Below are 16457 nucleotides of genomic sequence, written 5' to 3' on the forward strand. Positions count from 1 at the left end.
GATAGACCACTTCAGATAGAGTGGACAGTTCACTTGTAAAGTGAAGAGAAGAGATGGAAGACCTTCAAATATTTCTCATGAGTATTCAAAGCATGATCTCTAAGGGCAGTTAGGTAGTGCAATGGATATAGTATGGGCCTGGAGTTAGGTGGACCTGAATTCAAATCTGACCTCAGACATTTTAGCTATTTGACCCTGGGTAAGTCATCTAATTCTGACTGTCTCAGAAAAAGGAAAGGAAGAAAGAGACCGACAGACAGAAAGAAAGAATATCATGGAATAAAATGTTTCCTACAAATAACACATTTAACCAGTTTCTTCCAGACACTGATTTCTTCCCCACAAATACCCAAACTTGGGGTTAAGATTTTCTGTGACTTGTCTTCATGTGCCTTTTTTGGATAAACTTGAAGGTCCATTCGCTATTGTAAAACCTTTGACATAATCATGATATCATGGGATTTCTCCTTTGTATGCTTCCTGATGTCTATAAAAATGCACATAGAAGTGTGAGTACCAACTGGTTATACCACTCTTACTACACATACTTGTTGGGCTGACTTTATGTAGTGTATTTATAGGAGGACATAGACAAGAGTTACAAAAGATGGGCGGGTATGGATGTGTTGAAAGCTACATTGCTAGAGTGAACATCTGAGATCAGAGATCCTTTGGAATACATCCGAGTTATCATAAACACTTAACTTTTAACACATACTTAAGAGAGCTTGATTGAATATGCTTGCCAAATTCTATGATTTTCCACCCCAAAGTTTGATGACTTTCACATATAATTGTAGAAAAAAACCTGTTGAAAATCTAGAGGTCACTAATAATTGTATTTGCTCCTTTAAAAAAAAATCACTTTTAGCATGAAAAATATTGCTTTTTAAAGTCATATTGTAGTCTTGAAATATAAAATATTACAGTTTGCTCAATATCATTGATCTCTATACTAACATAAATTAATAGTGACCCTCCATAATGCTTATGTTCCATTTCTTCAGATTCTTCTCAATTTACATTCTCTCCCATCCAAATTGTTCTCACTTTGTGAGTTTCAGTTGACAGGCATGGGTCCTATACATCATTGTGATTTAGTAAAAATGTTCAATACTCTCCATTGTTTTCTTTTTTCTTTAAAAGTTCAATGCAATACACATTGACCCATTGTTAAGGGTTGCTAAGTAAATGACTCTGTGTTAGGGGTTGGGATATAAAGGCAAATTGAAATCAGTTCTTTCCCTCAAGATATTTCTATTCCACTACTATAGGGAAAATACAATATTTTGAAGGTGTACATCTGATCTTTTGAGGCAGTAGAGTACAATACTAACTAGGACAGTTAGAATAGTCTCAATACAAACCCTTTGTTAAATATGAGTTTTAGTTATTTACTTCTTGTAATAATACCCTCATCTATTTGGTCCTCATTATTTGTCTAATTTAAGTAACTAGGAGTTATATGGGTGTCTTAAGCTATAACAGCCAAAATTAACATAGTCTGGGAACTTCTCTTTCAAACAAAGCCAGAACAGTGGAATGGAACAGAAAGAACAAAGGCAAAAACACTGATGAGCTGAGCCACACAGAGAGGAGAACATCGTAGGTGGCACTTTAGTTCCTTTTCTAAGAAAACCAAGAAACTTAGACAATTAGACATTCATTCTTGGGCAAGTACTTTTCAAAAGTAATTGTTTTGCTCCCTGTCTTTAGGTATCTGTAGAAGTTTAAAACCTTTAAATTATAAGAATAACAGGCCCAGTTCTGTGGTAAGAATATATAGTTGAGACTTTTGGGCATCTAGTTATCAGAGTGGATAAAGTGCTTGGAGTCAGGAGAACCTAAGTTCCAATCAGATCTCTTTGACTCTGGGCAAATCATTTAACCCTGTTTGCCTCAGTTTCCCTATTGGTAAAACGAGCTGGAGAAGGAAATGGCAAACTACACCAGTATCTTTGCCAAGAAAACCCCAAATGGGGTCACAGAGAGTCAGACATAACTGAAATGATTGAATAGTAGAACCTTTTAAACACATTAGTGCTTGATGAGCATGAAAATCTACTTCACATGCATTGGGATTTTTTAATGCATAAAAAGTAGAATAATGATTGCTCAATTAGGAAAGGAACGCAACATGAAGAATGAAGAAGCAGGTGTTCACATTCTGGTGTTGGGAATAAAAAACAGAGAGGCATGAAACAAAAAAAAATTAATGTAAAAACTGAAAGCATGAAAATGAGAGGAAATAGATGACTAAATTGCAAAAGACTCTCAAATTCCAAACCAACTATTCCAAAAACAATGTGAAAACAGTAGATTTGACTTCATTTCTAAAAACAGAACAGAATGCCAGCCAATCAATCAACAACAATTTGTTATATATCTGTTATATGTTTGTTCTTGTATTAGACCCTGGGATTCTACAGACATAAATAAAGCAGGCAAACTTTTCCTCAAGGAGTTTATATTCTATTGGGGGAAAATGTGTGTGTATTATACATACATACATACATACACATATGTACATATGTGTATGTATGTATGTATAATACACACACAAACACATTATTTCTATAAAGTATATGCTATCTTAGTTATTATTCAGTAATTCAATCATGTTCAATTCTTCATGATCCCAGTTGGGGTTTTCTTGGCAAAGATACTGGAGTAGGTTGCCATTTCTTTCTCCAGGGAATTAAGGGTCACTTAGCTAGAAAGTGCTTAATACCTGATTTGAACTCAGATCTTCTTGGATCCTTTCCTAGCACTCTATCCACTGAACCATCTAGCTGCCTGTGTGTTATCTTATTCTCTCCTAATTTTTCTTATGTTAACAACTCCCTATTAAACTTTTCTTTTCTGATCTTCCTGGTCTAAAGAGCATTTTTTTTTCAACATCTAAAACAGTAGCAAAATACAAAGTGAGGACCACTTCCTTCTCTAAATCATAAATTGTCATCCTTTCATTTGTAATTACCAGTGGTTCTATTCTTTCTTTAATCATTTTTCCTCTGCTATAATTAAAATCTTCCCCTCCCCCTTTTGTTATCCTTAGCCTTCATTACTATTCTTATCATATGTTTAATGCTTTTAACTTTTTATAGGACTATACTTTTCATACTCCTTTATCTACTCTTGCTTTTTTTTTTTTTTTTTTTTTTTTTTTTTTTTTGTACATGTTACTGTAATATTTGAGATTGTTGCTAAGTTTCCAGGATATCATAGCAATAAAGGATAGGTTGTTTGGGCAGATGTTTCCCACCCAATTTTGAATTATTTTTTTATTTATGTTCTTGATATTAAAACAAAGCAGATGGAAAAAGAAGCTCTCCACTTTGTCAAGTCAAACTTCCCCATTTACACGCAAGATCCAAAACCTCCAGTTTCCTCTGATACTTTGCTATATTAATCATTCTTTTTCTCTAGCTATGGGAAGCAGAGACACCTTCTTGCCTGGAGTGCTATGAATTCATACTTGGTACCAAAATACAAGGGATTTCCTGAATCTGATAAGTCAGTTGTGCTCACAGTAGTGGGAGTTTCAAAAATAGAGAAGGCAAGTGGGTTTCTAATCATCTCTCCTTGAGAGAATAATAATATTAACAGCATATATATTGTTCATATTTACACACCAATGTTGTAAAGTGATTTTTCCCCTATAATCCTGTAAGGTAATGTTATATTTTCATTTTACAGATGAGGAAATGGAGACTCTTGAAATAAATTATATTACTTGTACATGATCTTACTGCTGTGCCTAAAGTGAGATAGGTACCCAAATTTCCTTCATTCCAATTACACTTGAATCCAATCTACCTTTATAGCCTTATTACAAATAATTTCAAATCCCTTTCATATACTTAAAGCATAGCCAGGGGTTCTTAACCATTTTTATGTTATAGATCCCTTTGTTAGCCTAATGAAACCTGGATTTCTTCTTAGAATAATGTTTTAAATGCTTAAAAGAAAGTACATAGGATTAAAAAGCAAAGATATTGGAAAAAAAAGATATTTAAATCAGCTATAAAAATACTAAACTAGCAAGTTTCAGACCCCATATTTAGAATCCCTGGTCTAGCCAAATTGAACTTTTTGCTTTTATTCATATACGAAATCTCACCTCTTACCTCTATTTTATGGTTGGTTTTATGATTGGAAAGTAACATTATCTATATCATATTGTATTTTTATTTATTTTGTTAAACATTTCCCAATTATATTTTTATGTATTTTCATTTACCTATGGACTATGAATTGGACACCTCTGATGTAAAATATATTACCCAGAAAATCAATCAATCAGTATTTATTAAGTGCCAAATATGTGCTACACACTGTGCTAAATGCTAAAAAAAAAAAGGCAAAAGACAATCCCTACCCTCAATGAGTTTACAGTCTTATGGGAGAGACAACATGCAAACAAATATATACAAAGCTAAATAGGGAATTATTAACAGATGGAATGCACCAAAATTAAGAGGAGTTGGGTGAGGCTTCCTGTAGAAATTGTGACTTTGGTTGGGACTTAAAGGAAGCCATAGAGGTCAGTAGACAGAACAGAAGAAATTTCCAAAAATGGGAGACAGTCAGAGAAAAAGCCCAGAGTCTAGAGGGAATGTCTTATTTGTGGAATAGCTGGGTTGCCAATGTCATTGGTTTAAGAGTACATAGCATGGAGTAAGGTATAAGAACACTGAAGTAACCAGCAGGCTAGGTTAGGAAGGGCTTTGAATGCCAAATAAAACATTTTATATTTGCTCTGAGAGTCAATGGAAGACACTGGAGTTTATTTAGTAGGAACATGACCTGATCAAATCTGTGTTTTATGAAAGTCATTTTAGTGGATGAATGGAGAATAGATGGGAGTTGAGTGATTAGAAAAGGGATGGCAATGACAGAGAATAAGGAATAATGAATGGATGGATGGTCCATTGATATCTGTAGAGGACCAGAACTTTGGAAAAGTATTCTTGATAATGATTCTCCAGTTTACATATACTTAGTACTTAGCTTGGTGATGTAATAGTTCTACAATTGATGTAACTGTAATAGGGTATTTAAACTGGGGACAAAGTCAGACTCAGAAGTGAGATTGGCAGAGGATACTGGGTCAGACTATGACAGACACAGACTGTGAAGGGGACAATAAAGACTTTGGACTGGTGATTATTCTGCTGAGACTGAGGCTGGTCCCAAGGCCCTCCAGAAAGCTAGCCCGGACATTAAAGATAGCCATAAATATTAAAAGTTTTAGAAGATAATTTTTAGCTCAGTGGGTAGAATCTCTATGAAGGATGGGAAGTCATTAAAAAGATATGGGTTAGTGCAGTCTTCATTGCTGGAAGAGGGGTACTTCCATTGATGATATCATGGACTATTAAAGTATTTTGTAACAGAGCATAATAGAAAGAAGTATTTGGTTTTATGCTGCTGAGGATGCAAAAAGAGACAAAAGATAGTGGATTTCAAGGAGCTTACAATGGAATGGGGAAGATGACATGCAATTACACGCAAATGACATACAAGATAAGTAAGAAATCATCAGAGGGAAAACATTGGAATTAAGAGGGGTTGAGGAAGTCTTCCTGAAGAAGGTGAGCTTTTAGTTGGGACTTAAAAGCATCCACTAAGCATCTGCTAAGTCACTAGTCAGAATGGAGCTGGAGATCAGTCTAGACATGGGAGATAGTTGGAGAAAATTCCTGAAAAAGGAGTGTCTTGTTCTTGAGAATAGTCAAGAGGCCAGTGAAATTGGAACAAAGAGTACGTGTTGGGGAGAAAGGTAAAAGAAGACTGGAAAGATTAATTAGAGTGTGCCTTATAATAAGTTTAGCCTTCAAAACAGAACATTTTATGTTTTCTCCTAGAGGCAATAGGAAACCACTGGAGTTCATTAAAACCTGGAGACATGAGAATGTCAAGGAGGAAAAAGTGATTAACAGAGTAGTAATAAAAATGCATCTAAGTGTCAAAATATTCAGGGATTGAAATAATCAATTTAGGGATTGTCACTTGTTTCTATCTTTATTCCTCAGCCTTACCAGTCATTTTTTAGAAATCTATTTTGTAGTAGATAGTGCAATGAAGAAAGGGAAGAGAAAGCCTAAATTGGTCAATTTCAATAACTGATTATTAATCCTTGCTGTCCCTCACACGGTTTTGAAAAATGTTGTATCACTTTTCTGGATTAAGAGCAAAAATTGTTCCTCTTTGTTGCTTGGTTTGATTTGGGCCATGATAGAGTTTTCTTTTTTTTCTATTTGCATGGTTTAGAAATAATTTTTGCCAGCATATTCAGGATCAATTAGTATATAAACTAAATAACATACCCTTATATCTTCCATCGTAATAACTGCTATGAATAGGTGTACAATTTGCTAATTGTCTGAAATTTGAGGTAATTCATTTTAGGTTTTGAATGATTCTTCTGGGGGAAATCTAAATGAATCAAAAGCTGAAAGAAGAAACTAAAGGAATTACCAGCAAGATTTCAAAGTGGAAAAACATATCAACAAAACAGATAAGCTCAGTAGAGAAGGAAAACCTAATGGAAGCTAGAGACTTTAGTGCAACATGATAAGGAGAGTTTGCAAACAAAAGAGTCCAACTTTATACATATATCATTAGCTGGACTGCTAGAGTTACTTAGCTAGTATTGTTAACTAATGAAATGAGGAATGAGTGAGGATGCAAAGGATTGATAATTCAGTCTTTAAGCTCTTGGTTACCACCTGCTGGAGGCAGAGACAATTTTGATCTGACAGATTTGGGACAGGTTGTTGTTTGTCCTTCCTTCTTGAAGAGGACTTTAACATCAGGGAAGGAAGCCATGACAAGCAAGTGAATTGGATTTAAGTAAGGGAGTGCTGTACAAGGTCACCTGCCACACTTCTCCCCCCCTCTCTTCCCGCCCTCCCCCCCAGCCTGGGACCATCTGGGTCCAATGGTATAGATCAAGATGACTAGAGATGGCCTTTGATGAAATGGGAGCCCTACTCATTTTTAAGCTAAGGTCTTGGTCTCAGTTTAACTGAAGCTGTCCCCATTCATTAATTAAGGCTAGGTAGCAATTGAAGCAAAGAATCTCATCTTTCACTAGTCCACCCTCCCCCCCAAACTCTAAATAAATAAACAAACAAACAAACAAACAAACAAACAAACAAATAAATAAATAAATAAATAAATAAATAAATAAATCTGGGAGAGGAAGACTCTCAGGGTTTCTGGCCAAAGCAGAAATGACTGTGATTTATATTCGATCTGGGTCAATCAGGACCCAAGCAAAGACCAAATGGGGCTTGGCCTGGGACTTATTGGGGTAATAGAAAGAACACTGAACTTAGGGTCAAGACATCTTTGCTCTTTATTAGCTAGGTTTTCTTGGCCAAGTCTCTTGTACGCTATAAGTTTTCATTCTCCAACTGTAAAACTGAGATAATGATCCTTGTGTTTCTGTTATATATTCTGTTTTAGAACTCCAATTTCCATTGCACTTCCATTGCACAAGATTGGTGAGAGTTGATGTAGAAAAGTATGGGGATTTTTTAAAAAGGGACTGAATTGAACATGATGGGGGAAAAAAAGAAGAAATGATACCTTGTTAGCAAATCCAAGTATTGCCTGTGCCATACTTCAATATTAAATCAGTTTATTCCCTGTCTTGATGAGGGAAACATCCTGCCCTGACTTGTTCCCATGACAAAGACACAGAAAAAAATTGAGGGAGCAGGACTTGAGAAACCAGTTACAGTCACCTGGAAGCAAAATTTAGTACTAGATTGTCTGCCTGAGTCCAGTCTATTTTATTCTCCAGGATAGACTTGTTGGATCTGAGTCTGAACTTCTGAGTCACCCTGTACTTAGTGAAAACTAATCTACTAAGGAGGTTTTGTCTTGAGTGGAAAAAAAAAAAAAAAAAAAAAAAACTTTGGATAATTTCTCATTTTCTATTTATAGTCATTTTTTCCACATAATGTCTCTTTAACTTAGAAATGAAGCTTCCTTTACATTTTAGAAGGGAAGATGGAAGCACAAAGAGTGAAAGTATCTTGATTTTATCATGGTAATATTGCTTTCTGTATATAAATTTAAGTACTCTGGCAAGAGAACATAACTATCTTTTATGAATCTTATGGGAAAACAAAGGACATAGCCTTCTGAAAACTTCAAAACTGAAAAAGGAAGGTGGTATTTTCAAATTAGTGTGTGGAACATTATGGTCTGAACGTTATGGAGACAAATCTGTTTTCCTTAAGATGATTCAAGAACAGATTGAAGCTAGTCTTTCTAACTGACTTCAATTGGGCACACCATCCCCTTGAGGCAATGAGGTTGCACAATGGATAGAGTGCTAGGGCCTGGAGTCAGGAAAACTCTTCATGAGTTGAATATGTGATCCTGGCCAGAGCACTTAACCCTGTTACTCTCAGTTTCCTCATCTGCAAGATGAACTGGAGAAGGAAATGATAAAACATTGCAGTATCTTTGCTAAGAAAACCCCAAATGGGATCATGAAGAGTCATTCACAATTGAAAAATGACTAAACAATTTCTCAGGTCAATAGGTTGTATAACTTTGGAAGTCCAATATTTGTGAGATTCTTTGTCATTTTCAAGGTTCTTTTTTAGAATCAAGAAGATAAACTATCTAAAAAACCTCCCCCTCCCCACAATTCTGAGTATAGCCTATAGCACAAGAAAACAATATTGTGAATGATAGAATGGTGTCAGGAGAAGAGCACTGTACTGGATAGCAAGCAAGTCTTTCCTCTGACAATGATGGGATAAGGGATTATGGACAATTTTCTCCATAAAATGTGAGCTTCTGGAGGCCTGGCATTTTGACTTCATATTTCTATCACCCACAACATTGCCTTGTACAGGGTAGGTGCCTAGTAAATGTTGAGTCAACTGAATTGCACTGATGATCATCAGAATTTTCATTTGCAAACAGGAGATGATAAAACTTGTACTACCTGCCTCAAAGGATTTTGAGATAAGCTCTTTGGGAAATGCAAACTTATATAAATGGGAGCTATTATATTAGTAATAATAATACATCAAAGACATGCTTCTGGAATGTAGCATCAAAAATGGGACATTAAGTCACAGTTTCTGCCCTAGTTCTCTGTAGTTCTCAAGGGCATGGATTATCAATAGTAATAATTTACATGTTTATGTAGTGCTCTATAAATCAATGACATCTAAGACCAAAAGAGGTGATAGATCAGTCATGTAATCAGATTAAAGGCTTACAAATGGATGTTCAAGGAATACATTTGTATCCCTAAAATATTTTAAAAAATCCAACAAAATAAAAACCCATAAATATTCTTTACACATGCCGTAAAGTTTCATTAGTGGCTTTATGGAATGATATGGCATGAAACTTCTTGAGATGGCATGAAGAGTGGGAAAGTTTAGAGAGATTGTGATCTACACTAGTGTACCCATATGATTGAGACCATGGGCCTATCAAAGTTTACAAAGCAACAAGATTATTTATTTATTTATTAATATTTTACAAAAAAAATCCTAGATTGCCTCTTTCAAAAATACTTATTAATTTGTACTTTTCCCTCACCTAAAATTGGGCTAACTTTTGGAATAAGAGATTCTATGTGGTCAGGAGTGGGGTGTGTGTGTGTGTGTGTGTGTCTGTGGCAATTGGGGTTAAGTGATTGTTCAGGGTCATGTATATAACTAGTAAGTGTCAATATTTTGAGGCTGGATTTGAACTCAGGTCCTCCTGTCTCCAGCACTGGTATTTATCCATCATATGATTTAGCTATTCTGAGGAGCAGTTCTGAAAGCAAAATTAGTTCTGAAAAGCAAAAGTGGTCATTTTTGACAAGCTCTCTTGGCTTTCTTTCTGGTCTCAAATATGATACTATTCATGTTTTTCTCTACTTTTTATGTATTTGATTTTCCTGGCTTTAAGACATGCATATCTGATTGTTCTTTCCACACATTATCTATCTTTAAAAGTTAATTTTTAAGTCTTTTTATAAAAGTTATAGAGCTTGTGATCTGCACTGGTGGAAGGTGTCTCCATATTGCAAAGATCATGGGTCCATCAAAGAATAAGGAAAAGCCAGAAAGTTATTTCATTATTAATAGGAGTAAGGATTGAAATAGAAATGGAAGCAAAATATAAAATTGTCTGTATAAAATTGTCCATACATATTCCTTGACTGACTCACTCACTAGTTGACTATAACTAGGAAGAAAGGTTTGGCAGCTTTCATCAGCATGGCAGGATAAACATTGTTGGGGTAAGGATGATAAAATTACTCAACCAGATTTAAATCACAAATTAGTTTCTGCTCTAGTTATTTCCATGACACATATATATCATTCCTCCCAACTTTTACATCTATGTTTAAATGATCAATTTTCAGAATTTGGCTGAAAGACTTAAATTCCTGGTCCTAAAATGCATAATATACACACACATCTATCCTTATTTCCTTTGAGAATCATGACAGAGACCCCATGTCTATGCTTTTCTATGTCAGTCTTGCATAGACTAGAAAGGTAGCGGAGGCTCCTGCTGGATTGCTAATGGGCTAGTCACTCTGAAGTGTGAAACCTATGGACAACTTGTGATCCAATTTCCAATTATTTCCCAACTTACCACACCAGTTCACCTTCCAATTACGATTAGCATCTACTCCACGACAACGGAACCTTGAGTTTCTTGATCTTGTTTTCCTCCAAAATCGATCCTAACCTCAATTAAGAAAATAGATGAAGAAAAAAATCTATAGGTTAGTCAAATGTACAAAATTAGATCAAGTACTCAATTTCAGTACTTATGTATGATTTTCTTTTTTAGCATCTAAGAAAGGAGTTAGCAGGGAATTAATGGAGAGAGCATTCGAATAATAATGAAGAGATGAAGGTTTTATCTCTGCTCTCCTATTAACTGTGTGACTCTGGGCAAGTCAGTTTTCCTTTTTTGGCCTTCTCTGTCTCTGTTGGACTAAATGATTCCTAAAGGCCCACTAAGTTCTAATATTCAATGTCCTTTGACTTATCCAATGTCCAGTAGAAAGACAAAATGGCTTACATTAGTCCAGCTAAAATGGTATCCATCAACATTAAAGACAGGCATGATGTAGAAATAGAGATGATTTAACATTTTTCTCATGGCAGGATCACTCCGATATGTCTGAAGAGCCTAAAACAGAGAATGAATTTCTCTTACAATTCAGCCCAAAATAAAAGTCTGTATGATAGCTAAAAAGGATTATAAGAAATTAAATGAGGAAAAGTCTAACACATTCAAAAGAAATACAACTATAACACCAGTGAATACTGGGACCAATATATTTAAACTTTTGTCTCTGAAGAGATGTCAGCCATACCCTGTTAGGATAATCAGCTGCTTTGATGCCTAAGGGCAATATAATGTCCACATGGTTCCTTCATCTGCTGCTTCAGGGGATTTACATTAAATGAAAAATTAGAAATATAATCACAATTGCTCTGAGCTCCCAATTAAGCAACTGCTAACATTTAGGCAGAAGTTTGGCTTTTTGCTTTAAGTTTCCATTTATTCCTAATTTTCTCCTGGCCTCTTTGTAGTGGAAGCAAAATTCAGGTTATTGGGAACATCCAGATGAAGAACCAGAAGAACTAATAATAGATAAGCATTGGAAGGGGAAGTTGGAGAAAGATCTGAACTTTCTTGGAACTTTCAGTCTTTGAGAATGAGTACCCTGGTAGCCTCGGCCTAAATTTTCTTAATAGCCCTTCTCATCCTCTCCCTTCTCAGCTGTATCTTAGTTCTCTTTTTTCCCCCTCCCTTTCCTTTTGTCTGTTTTCTCTATGCTAATAATTCTTTTTCAGTTTAGCTCCTGAGGTTCTGACTCATTCCTTACTCTCCAAAACTTTCTCTGGCTTCAGCTCTTTTCTCTGTTTCCCTCTCTAAGTCCTGAGCCTGAATGACCCTCTATCCTCTCCGCTGCCAGATGCTCAAATCCCTAGGTTCTGAATTGGCATGCTATTTTGTACAAAATTGGCAGTTCCAGATGAGTTTTTAAAAATTATTCTGAATAGCCTTCCCGTGTGGCTTCATTTCACTTCAAGCAATGTTAAAGTACTTCTAAATTGATCAACAAAGAGATATTTATGCCTTATTCACACTTAGTTTGTACCTCTGGTTTATTAAATCAATGGAGAATTCTGGGCTCTCTGTAAGTATTGAGGTGGGGATATTGGGATAGCTTAAAAAAAGGTTTCTTCACTCATTCTGACTTTAGATTTTCATCTCATGCACAAAACTATTATGCTTTGCACCTGCTACTCTAATTAGTTTCAACTCTATGGATCAAAATGCCCCTACATTGGGTAGCTTCTGTCCTCACTTTCCTGCCTCCTTTTACATGCTATTTTCCTTCATTAGACTGTAAGTTCCTCAAAGGCAGGGACTGTCTTTCTTTCTTCTTTTTAATTCATAGTGATTGGAACATAGTAGACAATAAACATTATGGGATTAACTAACCATAGGTTTGTGAAAAAATGCCAAAATAGGAAAGGTAATTGAAAAATCTTAGATCTCTTGAAGCTGTGTGCAAAAGTAAAATAGACTATTTGTCAGAAGTTTTATATTTATTTGACAGTCTTCACATTTGAGGTAGGAAGCTTGGTGTAGAGTATTTTGGTGAGGATTTGAGAGTGAAGGAAGAAACAAAGGTACCTAGAAGGATAGCATCATCTGCAAAATTGACATCATTCATCCTTTGTACATAAAGGTAAGTGTTTTTCTATTACAATGGTAAACAATGTTGGAAATTATTTATTTTTTATGTTTCAATTGATGTTAATAAACTGAGGATCACTGACATTTTTTCCTAGGAATTTAGTATGATTTTGTAGTGGACTTTAGCCAGGTCATCTACTGAGTGCCTATCATTTATATAGAATCATATGAAAGAAGTAGACAGAGAGACAGAGATAGACACAGACACAGAAGGGGAGAGAGAGAGAAAGAGAGAGAGAGAGAGAGAGAGAGAGAGAGAGAGAGAGAGAGAGAGAGAGAGAGAGAGAGAGAGAGAGAAATAGGACAACTCAGTGTGAGAAGAGGAAGTCATTTATATAAATATATTTATATTATAAATATAAATTTATATAAATAAAATGAAAAATGCATACTTCTTCAAACTCTTTTAAGTAGTCAGACAATTCAATAAGCAAACATTTGCCAATTTTCTAGGAGAGAGAAAAAAAAAGACTTCTACCTGGTCTTTGCTTATTTCCTGTTTCTCAAAAGAACTGATAATAGTAGAACATTTTTCAGGGTCACAAAAAAAAAGAAGGCTATTTTAATTTTTCATCCTGAACCCATAACATTTTTGAAGGCTGAGTAATGTCTCTATTTGTACCTAGAAACCATTAAGGACTAGAAAATTTTAAATATATTAAGCTTTTGCTGGACAGTGCATAGTTCCTGGTTTTTTCCCCCCTCCCCAACCTCTTGGTACAAATATTATCAATTACCAATTGATTATACCAATAAATAAGTGCCATATAGAGCATAGGGATCTAAGTTGCCAGAGGGATTGATTAGATCTAGAGTGCCTGATGAAGCTTTCTGGCATATAGAAAATTCCCCAAGAATTTGTGCTACATGCTGTTTTAAAAAAAAATTTTAGCTACAACATTATAATATACAATAATACACTAGTTAGCAATATTTTAGTATATATGGAACTTTTCTTGTTATTTTTGTTCTTGACCTCTTTAGGGAATATCCTGATCAGTGAGATATTTCAATCAGAAGTTATGGACATTTCAGTCACTTTATTAAATGAATTTCAAATTGCTTCTGACAACAGTTGAATCTATTTATAGGTCCATCAAAAACATATTAGTATTCTTGTTATTCTAGCCTCTGCAACACTGACTATTTCCGTTTTTTCTTTTTAGAAAACTTGCTGAGTTTTAGGTAAAACCTATTAGCAATTTGAAGCAATCTTTCATACCATTGTGAATAGTTATAATTCTTTATTTGAAATCTGTTCCTATCATTTGACCACTTATCAACTGGGAATGACTCTTAGTATTATATTTTTGTATTAATTCATTAAATACTTTGGATAGCAGATTCAATGTAAAGGTTTTTTTTTTCTTTCCCCAACTGATATTTTCCCCAACTGACAATTTCATTTTTAAATCCTAGATATATTGATTTTGTTTGTATAAAAACTTTTTGATGTCATGTAAGCATATTTATCTTTGGGAACACTTCCAACCCTTATTATTTAGTGAAGAATTTTCTACTTAGTCATGGTTGTAAGAGTCATTCCTTTCATTTTCCCCTGATTAAAAAAAAATCTTTTATATTTAAGCCATGTATTATGGTATATGGTATGATATGTAAATCCAAATACAAACACATATGTGTATATATATGCATATATACATACATATTGCTAAACTACTTGCCAGGTTTTTCAGCTTTGCTATTGGTCAGTTGTTTTCAGTTAACTAACTTTGTGATTTCATTTGGAGTTTTATTTGCAAAGATACTGGAGTGATTTGCCATTTCCTTCTCCAGCTCATTTTATAGATGAGGATACTGAGGCAAACAGGATTAAGTAATTTGTTCAGGGTCACACAGCCAGCAAGTGTCTGAGGCAGATTTGAACTGAGGAGTCTTATTGACTAGCCCCAGTAGTCTATCACCTACTTAGATGTCCCCCAGAATCCCTTTTTTAAAATAGAGTCCTCCTACAAATAGTTTATGTTCTTAGATTTATCAAATACTAGGTTATTGAGTTGCAAAGTTCTATTTCATGGATCTATTCTTCTACTTTTTTAGCCACTATTAAATAATTTTTGTTACTATTGCTTTATAATATAATTTGATTTCTAGAAGCATTATTTCTCTTTCACTCCTACTTTATTTCAGAATTTCTTTTGAGTTTCTAAACCTTTTGTGCTTTCAAATGAATCCCTTGTTAGAGATATTAAAAAGGGAGATTTCTGTTCAGGAGTAGATTGTATGAGATGACTTCAGAGATTCCTTCCAATTTTGTGATTCTATGATAATTTCAGAAGTACTGAAATTTCCACTGATCTACTGAGTAATTGAAAGATACACAGTTAGTAGAAGTAGGCTGTGGAATAAAAACTTGTGCCCAAGAAATGAAAAAAAAAGACATCATTAAGGAAGATTAGAAAAAAAATAGGTGAGAAAGTTATCTAATGAAGGCTACACATAACAAGTGAATAGCGTAAGTGCTGGCCTTCCATCTATAAATTATTAATGATCCGAAGGAAAGAGTAAAGTATGTTGAATAGTCTTATTTAGAGGATTTATTAATACAAATGGGCAATAAATGAACAGGTTGAGAAGGTCAGAGGGATTGTGATCTTCCCTGGTGGAGAAAACTCCTATTCTGATAAGTCACAGATCCATCGAAGATTCTTAGACTATAACTCATGAAAACACCATATATATATATATATATATGTATGTATATATCAGTTGATCACAGATATATTTTAGCAAGTTCATTTACATTTATGTGTGCATTTGTTATACTTGATTTAATTTTTACAAATTAATACAATAAAGATTCAAATAATAATGCTTTTAAAGGTTATAAGAATAATATATAAAGAAATGTATATTACATATTGCATTATTTATGGGACTAGACCTAATCAGTGTCTCTTGTATGGTGTAGAATATTCTCCTGTAAAGTTGATGAGTCATTGTATGGAGTACTAAATTCATCTTGGCACTAATAAGATGAGTCAATACATAAGTAAATTCATTAATTTGGACTAAAAGCTGTATTTATATATTTGAAGAACCTCAGGTTGTTCTAAAGCTATTGGTTGACAACTCCAAATTTTACAGATTTTTATACACTTAATCCTTCCGGTAATTCTGAGTTCCTCTGGTCTCCTTCCTGAGTTTCATAATATTTCAAATAATATAGCTGGGAAGTTGTAAAAATCCTGGCACTTGCTGGTTTTTTTTTTTTTTTTTTTTTTTTTTTTTTTGTTTTTTTTTTGGCTAATGCTTGAGCATCAATCTTCTATGGAGCCTTGCAAAGGGAAAATATTCTAATAGGGATAGAGCAAAATAGTGGTGATCTAATTGGCTGCCTTTCTTTTCAATTAGACAGTTGGGATGTGGCTTCCTAAATTTCCCAGGGAAAGGGAGAAAAGGAAATAAAGTAGATAGCTGACAGCTTTAAAGTCCTTTCCCTTTCCACCTGGACACCTCCAACGTTTCTTAAGAATAGTTTCTGTCCAGCATTCAAAAGCTCCACCAATTACCTGGAGAACAGGGACATATAGAAACTTCCTCCTTAGAAGCAAGTAGGGGTTCAGTATATATAACATTGGACCTGAAGTCAGGAAGACTTAAGTTTAAGTACAGGCTATAAAATAATAATAGCATCTACTTTCTACGATTGTTGTGAGGATCAAATA

At 34.5% G+C, this 16457-nt stretch overlaps 1 protein-coding gene and 1 long non-coding RNA gene across 4 annotated transcripts in view; one reads left to right on the top strand and one right to left on the bottom strand.

Moving 5' to 3' along the window:
• Nucleotides 1-16457, top strand: part of LOC141549359 (uncharacterized) — a 103197-nt gene that overhangs the window by 59500 nt on the left and 27240 nt on the right. The window lies entirely within an intron of this gene.
• Nucleotides 1-16457, bottom strand: part of CPA6 (carboxypeptidase A6) — a 364131-nt gene that overhangs the window by 45291 nt on the left and 302383 nt on the right. Inside the window, exons 7-8 of the mRNA XM_074278838.1 lie at nt 11074-11184; nt 10639-10729 (exon numbers count right to left, since the gene is read on the bottom strand). Of these exons, the coding sequence (XP_074134939.1) occupies nt 10639-10729; nt 11074-11184 (202 nt within the window). The remainder of the gene's footprint in view (nt 1-10638; nt 10730-11073; nt 11185-16457) is intronic.

Source organism: Sminthopsis crassicaudata, chromosome 1 (assembly GCF_048593235.1).
Source record: "Sminthopsis crassicaudata isolate SCR6 chromosome 1, ASM4859323v1, whole genome shotgun sequence".
Classification (NCBI taxonomy): Eukaryota; Metazoa; Chordata; class Mammalia; order Dasyuromorphia; family Dasyuridae; genus Sminthopsis; species Sminthopsis crassicaudata.